General features: G+C 36.0%; 1 protein-coding gene across 1 annotated transcript in view; it reads right to left on the reverse strand.

The window, feature by feature from the left end:
* Positions 1 to 5,657: 5,657 nt before the first annotated feature.
* Positions 5,658 to 10,756, reverse strand: part of LOC106879562 (glycosylated lysosomal membrane protein) — a 27,046-nt gene continuing 21,947 nt past the window's right edge. Inside the window, exon 6 of the mRNA XM_014929197.2 lies at positions 5,658 to 7,149. Within this exon, the coding sequence (XP_014784683.1) occupies positions 6,972 to 7,149 (178 nt within the window). The 3' untranslated portion in view covers positions 5,658 to 6,971. The remainder of the gene's footprint in view (positions 7,150 to 10,756) is intronic.

The following is a 10,756-nucleotide window of genomic DNA, read 5'->3' on the forward strand; positions in this document are numbered from 1 at the left end:
GTCCACTCGTGACCGAGGAAGACCATTGCCGGCCTTCAGGAACATTCTGCGCTCTAGTACTAACTTACATTTTGCATTTATGGCTCCATTGGTGGCTAATGAACCCTGCTCTTGATAAGCATATACGACTGCAAACATTGCAGATTAAGCTTTCCCCATTCACTATACGAGCCATACACTTTCGCGCAGCTCGCTTAAATTCTTCATGCTGGATACGTGCTCTCTCCAAAGTGTTGATCCCCTCCTTAACCTGCTTCCTCCATCTGTGGCGATGACAGGCATTATTCTCCCAGTCAGTGTCCTGCATATCACAGGCCTTTAATGAGGACTTGACACAGTCCTTAAAGCGTAGCCTTGGTTTCTGTCGGAGTCTCCGAAGGATGGACCTAGTGCAGGCTCAACAGCTATCTAGCAATAGCACGGGTATGCAGAAATTCCGGGATGGTGTGTCCGGCGTGCTGAAAGACCACTGGGAGTGAGGCGCCCCTCACCTTTATATACATACATACATACATTCCCACCCCACTCATACACACACGCATATATATGAAGTGATTCATTGGTTTAAAACTGTCAGAAAGTGACTGGAAGGATCTCAGCAAAATTTACATTGAAGATAAAACATTTTCATCATGAAAACTTATTTCACAGAAAATCTCCAACAGAATTCTACATGGTGCCTCACAAGCAGATGCTTCTTTTCCTCTTTTCCAGTTCAGATCATCTTGTGCTCATAAGTCTTCTTTCTATGTTTTGAGTATGTGTTCCAATGATAAGGTTAACAAAATGCTGACTGTATATATATATATATATACATATATGTATATGTTTGTGTGTCTGTTTGTCCCCCCAACCATCACTTGACAACCCGATGCTGGTGTGTTTATGTCCCTGTAACTTAGCGGTTCAGCAAAAATGACTGATAGAATAAGTACTAGGCTTACAAAGAATAAGTCCTGGGGTCGATTTGGTCGACTAAAGGCATAGCCACAGTCAAATGACTGAAACAAATAAAAGGAAAATATATGTGTGTGTGTGTGTGCGTATGACTGTCTTCTTACATCCACAGGCACAAGTGCCAGAAAGGTGACGCTGGGCTCAGGTGCCATCACGATTTCGCTTTCGCTTGCCCCAACAGGTCTTCGCAAGCAGAGTTTAGTGTCCAATGAAGGAAAGGAAAGGAACGCATATATATATATATATATATATATAAAATAGAATTATATGGTTTATCCCTGTTGTTTGCAATTTTTGGCATATTTTTGTGTTATTGTCTATTTTCTAATGATCTTTTTTTTTTTGTATGCTTTAAAATAAGTGTTCTATGTGAATGACATTATCAACTATACAGGTTTCTTTTGAACAATCTGTCCAAAACACATTGCCCAAAGTGATCATGGTGGTTGGTGGTGGTGATAATGAATGATGATTTTCATGTGAATGTTTGTGTTTACTATTGAAATACATCATTATATTCCAGTGTTACTTAACTCAACAAATCCGTAATGAAATAAAGCATTTTCAAATGTTGCTGAAATCAAAAAGATTTATACAGTTGATCTTTGTTCCAGATTTTATTTCATTTAATTTTTATATAAGAAAAAACAAACTTTGTTCTTTTTTTTATCCACAACCATTAGTAACAATTCATTAGAAAAAAGTAATATGTACAACATTATTTGGAAAATGTTTTAATTTACAGCAACAAAAAAAACCATATAATGCAAAATAGTGCTGTTATTTCTTCTTTTTAATTTAAAGATGAATGACATTTAATTAACTTGTATTTTCTAATTACAATATATTTATTAATATTGCATTAAACTAAATTGTAAATGAGTTTAAAGAATTTTGAAACTAATAATTGCTAACCAATTCATCTGTGAAAAATGAAAAATAATTTGATCAGTAAATGTCTGTGGAATTTCCTCCTTAGCAAGTACACAAATTAAGCATTTACTTAGCATTTTCCCCTGTTTAAGGATATTATTGGCACTACTACTTATCTTCAATTTTATTTCCTTTATTGTCTTGTTAATAATCCTTGAAGTCTAAGAGTTTTAAACAGTGTAAATGACTGTTATGATGTTTATGCCTTGTCCAAGGAAATTAGCCACGCAAATGAAGGAAAAATATACATAAGTAGTACTGAAACCAGATTGAAAATACAACTTGCCAGGAGCTTATCACTACTCTATGGTGCTTATTCTTTTATTAATGCTATAACATAAAAAGAAACTATTCAGGCTATAAAGCATAGTTTTCCACATAGATTGTCTAATATTCTTTTTTAACAAAATAAGAATGAACAAAGTTATTTACAAGTATAATTTTTTTATAGAGCAAAAACGTTGAGTATATCAGAAAATTATGAATTTTAGATATGGAAGGCATATTATTTTTATTATTGACTTTCATCATAATCTTATTACATGTAAAAAATATTATATGTAACATTCTTTTCGCGGTAATAGAAGTATTAGGAGAATTTCAACAGTGATTAATTTTACAAGAAAATACTATTATAATTAACAAACAATTGAAGGCATCAAGTTGGCAGAATTTTTGGAGTATACTTTGCAGTATTTCTTCCAGCACTTTGTCTTCTGAGTTCAAATCCTTCTGAGGCCAACTTTCCAAATTTGCTTTTCATCCCTTTTGAGTCAATAACCAAAAGTACCATTCAAGTACCAGGATCAATATAATCAACTAAACCTTTCCCCTCAAAATGCCTAAATCAAAAATAATTATTATTAAGTCTAGCATAAGTACAGAGTAGCAGAAATAGTAACTGACTTACAGTGCTGTATGATCACTAAAAGCAATGTGAAAATTGAAGGACATAGTGGAATTGATGGGATACAAGCAAGAAAACCTCGAACTGATCCATATCTTGGTAATGAAATTGGTGAGCAAGAAATTTAATCAGTTTAACACTACAACCAGGTCTTTTGAGAGCCCTTTATCAGGGTTCACTCTGTGACTCTTCAGTCTGTAAATCACAAACGAAGGTTTCTTTCACCCCACCTCTATCAATCTCAAAAGCTCTATAAAAAGGTTATGCGGCTTTCCTAACTCCTTTGACAAAGTCATATAAAATATTTGATAAGCAAATGCAGCAAATCAACTCAGAAGGAATATAAAAAAATGTCATGGTTGATAATATTGAATGGACAGTCAGTGAAAATGATTTGGAAAATATAGTTTAGAAAGAGCATAAAACCTCTAGAACAATTGAATCTGCAGACGTGGAAACCGTTTTAGTATTTCAAAATCCAGTGCAATCATGTAATAGAGCATTTGAACTCATACAATAGAACATTTGAAGAAACAGAACCACAAGCATTTTTTTCTGATGTTCTGCTGGCTTGCCACCTTAAAAAAAATAATAGTTTCAAATTTTGGGCACAAGGCTCGCCAGCAATTTTAGCAGAAGAGGGTAAGTCAATTACATAAATCCCAATGCTTATCTAGACCTTATTTTATCAACTTTGAAAGGATAAAAGGCAAATTTGACCTTAGCAGAATTTAAACTCAGACATAAAGAGCTGGAAGAAATATGGCTCAGCATTCTATCCAACATGCTAATAATTCTGCCATCTCACTGTCTAATAATAATTGTCTCTATTCACTTTGTGATTCTTGTACATCACTGTAATTCACTCTTTGTCTAACAAAAGACATGGATCAAAACTATAAAGATGAAATTAAATACAGGAGACTATACAGTCTCAGCCATACCCACTATCTGAAGTTATAATAATAATTGCTGACATAAGCACAGTGCCTGAATTTTGAGAGGAAGGGAGCAGTCAATTATACCACATGCAATACTTCAATGTTACTTTGTTTCAATCCCAGAGGGATCTGCCTTCATAATAATAGTAATAATAGTTACAAAGCCTGAAATATTGGGGGAGCAATCCCAGTGCTCAAGTGGTGCTTATTTTATTTTATTGTAACTGAAAGGATGAAAGGCAAAGTATAACTCAATGATATTTGAACTTAGAACATAAAGCTAGAAGAAATATCAAGCATTTTGTCTGACACAAATGATTCTGGCAGCTCACCTCTCAAATACAAATAATTCAAAATTTAGGCACAAGGTATAAATTTTGGGGAGGGAGCAAGCCAATGACATCATCCTCAGTACTTGATTGGTACTTATTTTATCCACCCCACAGGATGAAAGGCAAAGTTAATCTTAGCAAAACTTGAACTTAAAAGCCAGAAGAAATGCCGCTAAGCATTTTGTCTGACATGCTAACAATTTTTCCAACTACTACTACTACTAATAATAATAATAATCCTTTCTACAATAGGTACAAGGCCTGAAATTTTGGGGGAGGGCGTTAGTCGATTACATCGACCCCACTGTTTGACTGGTACTCATTTTATCGACATCAAAAGAATGAAAGGTAAAGTTGACCTCGGCAGAATTTGAACTCAGATGAAATGCCACTAAGCATTTTGCTCAGCATGCTAACAATTCTGCCAGCTCACTGCCTTAAATAATAATAATAATTGACATGAGAACAGAGCATCCCACCACCACCGCCATCAAAAGAAAAATGCTCTATTGGGGACAGCTAGGATTTTGAGATTGATACTTAGGTTTTGAGTATCTTCCATAAACCTTATAATTTGTAAAAAGAGACCCTATGAGACCTTTGACAACAGGATGTTGTCCACTCTCACAAAATTAACCAGAGCAAGTAACATCTGAGATGTGGAATATAATAATAAAACTTACATGGATTTTTAGATTGCTGTTTGCAGATTTTTCTATTTATGAAAATATTTTGACTGGTTACTTTCAATTGTTCAGCATTTGTATGACAGACAGAGATGTATACAACTGGCTGTTGTCTTTAAGCCTGTTCATCTCAACTAAATAATGCTGCTATTAGTGGTTATATTAGATTATGTTAATGTATGATGAGACAGAAATCCAATAACTTACAACTGCCGCATGAGCGACGTGGCCGGTACCGTGTCCGACCCGCAAGTTTGCGGGTCGGACCCGGGGGAATAGTCACGCTCTAGGTGACCCTCACACCCCAAGGGGGTCCAGACTACTATGTAGAGTAGTCGTTGATCGGATGGGTTCTCCGACTTGAAGGAATGGTTTCGCCTCTCCTTTATTCCGAAGGTCAGACCCGCGTAACCCACTGCGCGATCAACTCTACACAGCCGGCGCGTCCCTGATTCTTCCGCCAACCACCCATCCACCCACCTTGTAGTGAGCGCCCTCGCCCGTGCTGTCGCCGTCGTTCCACGCCCTGGCAGATCCGCTCGCTCGCCCGCCCACTGGTAGCCGCCTATCCGTTCATGCTGTCGTCATCGGCCTATCGGTTTCCTCCTCCTTGCCCACGCAGTCGCTACGACTCGAAGGGATGTCCTCGCCTCTCCTTTCTGCCGACGGTCGGACAAGCGTAATCCACCGCGCGCCCACCTTGGAGTGAGCGCCCTTGCCCTTACTGTCACCGCCGTTCCATACACAGACAATATTCTTGTGGTCAGGATGGACTGATACTTATTACCTGGCTAAGTGTTATTAGGTAGGAAACCTAGATTAAGGACATAAGAAAATACTCTTGGTCAAAAGTCAAATGTCAAACACACATTGGAGAGGCTTAATAATCTGATTCATGACAAATTTTTGAGTTTATTTTTATTTGTTGTTTGTATTTTTTAAATTTTAATTTTGGGGGAAAAAATGGTGTTAGCAAATGAATTATAGAACAGAACTCAAAACACATTTAACCCAGAATCCCTTGCTGTCTCTCACACACAAACACATACACAACACATTCTCCCAATCAGTGCCCTTTAAGAGAGTATTAGTAAGAATAAAAAGCTGTGATCCAGACACAATATGGAATATTTGTGTGTATGTACAAAATGAATATAAAAAAAAAACAATTGTAATGCATCTTTTGTCAAAATGCATTGGAATAAATGGAAGCTATGCAAATAAGAATCTAAAAGCCTCTTAACAAAAGTATGGTATGGTTAGAAATTAAATATGATTCAATATAAATGAAGTTTTCTTTTTGACACATAACATGTCTTGTTTTCTTTTTCCCAGAGTAAGTGGATAGTACAGACTTGAGTGAGATGATCTGGTGCAGCTGTTTGGACGCAGATAATTTGGCACGACTAACTGGACATGCAGTGGATTTTGGCACTAGAAGAAAACACACACACATGCAGAAATATACACATACAAATAGAAAGAGTGGGAAAAAGAGACAATACAATATATTTATTGAACACAATTGACATAAATACTTTCTCCCTCTTTATACACGTAAAAAGAAATATGCTCCACACATAAACAGAGAGAGAGAGAGAGAAGGAGGAGAGACAAACAGACAGAGAGGTGGGGAGAACAAGAAAAACATTAACCCTTTAGTATCCTAACCAGCCATATCACACCCAAATATTTTTTTTTTTTGTTCAAATTGACCTGATTGGGCATCTCACACCTGCCCTATACTGTCATTCTAAAAATAAATAATCAGATTATTGAAATCTCAAAGCTACAAAATAAAGTATAAATCCAAAACAATGTGAATAAATAAGCATTATATTTGATAAAGCAATCTGAATGCTAAAGGGTTAAGACATCTGATGTCAAATAAATCAGCAATGCCAAATAAGGAGCGCCAAAACGGCTGTGCCAAAACATATCATGCTCATGTAGCTTAATTACTGGAAATAATTAGATGATGAAGGAACACTGATTAGGTTTGATTAACTAAGGTAAAATGAAAATGTATACTAAGAAAAAGAGCTATTTTAAAAATGGATGATTTAAATGGATGTAATCAAGTTTTAAAAAATATTAAAGTATCATGGTCTGTAAACTTGGAATAATCAATTCATCTTTAATAAGGGAAGTCATCACAAATTTTTTCATATTTTCTGTATTTTTTTTTTTTTTTTGTTCTAATTAGAATTTTTCATTAAGTTGAAATTGTTCCATAAACCGGTGTATAGTCGCTCCTGCGTTTTTTCCAGCACAAGAAGGCTCCACCAAGTATTATTAGCAGCACAGGAAGACCAAGACCAACAGCAATAATGATGATTGCTGCTACAGAAATTTTTTCTACTGGTGCCTCTCCAAAACCAGTTATGAAAAACCTGAAAAATAAGCATAAAAAAAAAACTATCAATTTAATTTCAAATCTAGAGAGCTTCAAAACTAAAATTTAGAAAAAAGAAAACAATTTTAAAAAAATCACTGGATTTTCAATTAGATCCCATAAAGAATGTTATATTATATACAAGGAAAATCTTTGTGTTGTTTATTTATATCATTTTACATTCAACATTGAAATCTAGCCAGTGTCCATTTTGTTTTTAATTCTTGTGAGAATCAATAAAAGACTCAAGTACTGGGGTTGATGTAATTAATAATATAGCCTTGTGTGCCTGTTGGAAATCAATATTAAGTACCTCATACTGTTTAATAAGTGTCACTGTTTGTTCAGAGAAAGCAAAATCAAAGATTCTATAACATTCTACACATTATAGCAATCCCTACCTTATTAACATCACTTTCAATTTCAAATACATAGTACTGTTATAATTGTACAAGATTTTCATTCCACCTTCAAAGTTAAACAAATATCTTTACATTTTCTTTCCATTCATCATTACCATCATCATCTAATGTTCACTTTTCCATTCTTGTATGGGTCAGACAGAATTTGTTGAGGCAGATTTTTTTATAACTGGATGCCTTTTATGTTGCCAACCCAATCCTGTTTCCAAGTAATCTTTTATCTTTTACTTGTTTCAGTCATTTCAGAAATTGACCCCTGGACTTACGCCCTGTAAGCCTGGTGCTTATTCTATCAGCCTCTTCTGCCAAACAGCTAAGTTACAGGGACGCAAACACACCAACATCAGTTGTCAAGCAGTGGTGGTGGGGGGACAAACACAGACACATAAATATACATATATATATATATATATATATATATGATGGTCTTCTTTCAGTTTCTGTCTACCAAATTTACTCACGAGGCTTTGGATGGCCCAAGGCTATAGTAGAAGACACTCTTTAAAGTATAAAGTTGAATTTTGTGTAGCCACCTGCATTTTGCAGGGAGTATTACCCATTTTTCTGGGCTCTTTTCACAGCTATACCCCATTCGAAATTTGCATTAGATTTTGTATGAAAAGAAAAAAAAAACATGGAAGGGAGTGGGGCTTGCTTGTGGTTTGTAGAGAAAACGTTAAACGTATCTGAAAAAAAACATGAAGAACTGTGAAAGAAGGCGAATAAGTACCGGGGGTGGGGGAAAGAAAAGAGAACTAACACTTGATCATTCTAGAACTCCCAGAATAAAAACATAAACACCTGAAAAACTTTCCCTCTATTCATTACTAAATGTCTTCTTCATTGTTAGAAGTAAAGAAGCTAGAAAAGATCGATCGTATTTCAGTCTAATTGTCATTGTAAATGACTGAGGCTTTCTTTTCTCTGTCTCTTTACGGTTAAGAGAGTGAAGGTGCATGGCTCAGCAGTTAGGGGTATTCATCTCATGATCATAAAGTCGTGAATTCCTTGCAATGCACTGTGTTCTTGAGCAAGGTACTCCACTTCAATTTACTGCTGTCCACTCAGCTGGCAAAATTGAGTTGTAGCTGTAATTCAAAGGAGCTAGCCCTGTCATATTCTGTGTGAAGCTGAATCTCCCTGAGAACTACATTATGGTATGGATTTTTGTGGAATACTCAGCCACTTGCATGTTGATTTTACGAGCAGACTGTTCCATTGATCAGATAAACAGGAACCTCGTCGTCGTAACCAACGGAATGCCATTTTTTAAAAAGAGTAAAAGAAAAGGAAATGTTCCATATTGTAAAGCAAAAATGTTATGTGTTTGGTATAAGCAGTGAAAGCTAAGATGAAATAATTTCTATTCTGTTGCCCTCGACTCATGCTCAGTTTGATAACAACAGCCTGCACATCGGTGTTTATCTGGAGGCTTGGCCACCAGATCTGTGAGATCCAAAAATGCTGCTGTTAGGACCAGATTAACACCCACAGTGACCCTAACGACTAAAATAGATTTTCCTGCCCCTGTATTGGATCCTTTTTCATTTTCTTTCAACCACTTGAAGGTTTATCTTGCTCCAGTCTACTCAGCTGGTCAAAATGAGTTGTAGCTGTAATTAAAAGGGGCCAGCCTTATATTTTGTATGAGGCTGAATCTCCCTGAGTATTATGTTAATGGTATGCATGTCTGTGGATTACTCAGCCACTTATGAGTTAATTTTATCCTCGTGTGGTAATGAAAAGTGAAAGTGACATCCAATATTTGCTGTAGTTATTTATCTTTGATTTAACAATGTGTCTATGTATCTATGTATCAACTTTTTTTTTATCTATGTATCTACTGTCTCTCTAACTTTCCCACTTCCTCTGTGTCCCTCCGCTCTCCAGCTTTTAATTTAACAATGTTTGTATGTATCTATGTATCAACTTTTCTTTCGATCTATGTATTTACTTTTCTTGCGATGTGATAAACAGTTAAAAGCACAAAACAAACGTCGTCACCACTCACTGTCTCTTTCACTTCCTCTCTGTCCTCCTCTCTTCTGCTTTGCCACTCATTTCTTCCTTTGAAGTAAATTGTGACACACACTACAGGTACACATGCACAAAAACAACAAGTTGGTGCATTAATATTATTGATTGTTATGTCTTCCAACTTTTTACACTGAGTTCAAATCCTACCAAAGTCAACTTTGCTTTTTATCCTTTCAGGTTCAATAAAATAATGTACCAACCAAGTATTGAGACCAATGGTATCGATTAACCCTTCTCCTCAAAATTTCTAGCCGTGTGCCTAAACTAGTAAAATTTATATCATTAGTTTCAGTCATTGCACTGCATACTAGGCATGGGTATCATCTTTAATGGTCTGTTTGATGATATTAACCCCAGTATTCATTTTCAAATCTATCTTATTTTATCGAATTCTATTTGTGAAACTGCTAATTCACAGAACTCAAGTAAACATGAACTTGAAAACAGAACCAAATACAGGTAGGTAGTGTGTGTGTGTAATTTAATGTCTATTTTCCATGCTGGCATGGGTTTGATGGTTTGACAGGCTGGCCAGGCAGAAGACTGCACCAGACTTCACTGTCTGTTTTGCAGGGTTTTTACAGCTGGATGCCCTTCCTAACACCAACCATCTTACAGAGTAGGCTGAGTGCTTTTTACATGGGAGCAGCAAGGTCTGCTTTGGCATGGTTTTTACAGCTGGATGCTCTTCCAAGCTAAATATACATGTATATGTGTATATATAAAAATATTCACACACACACACATATATATGGATATATATATACGGATATGTAATATATATATGTGTGTTGAAACCATAGCCCAAACCTGACTGAAATTTGTCTCTAACCCCCTTTAAAAATTACGATTTTTAACTCTCATTTCTGTTACTGATTTAAACATTTAATCTCACGTTTAAACACTGCTGTGTTTCTTTCAACTTTTTTCTAAAAACCTAACGAATTTGACCAGCATGATGTACTGCTGCCGGTTCTCCCTCTCCCTCTCTCTCTCTCCCTCCCTATTGTATTCTATCTCTCTCTCTCTCTGAATCACCACTTCTTCCACCATTTCCTCTTCGACTCGCGCGCGAACCCAAACACATAACCAGCTCGCTTTCCAACTCCACCACAATTTCGTATTGGAATCTCTATACTAATAGAA

The sequence above is a fragment of the Octopus bimaculoides genome, chromosome 2, assembly GCF_001194135.2.
Source record: "Octopus bimaculoides isolate UCB-OBI-ISO-001 chromosome 2, ASM119413v2, whole genome shotgun sequence".
Lineage (NCBI taxonomy): Eukaryota > Metazoa > Mollusca > Cephalopoda > Octopoda > Octopodidae > Octopus > Octopus bimaculoides.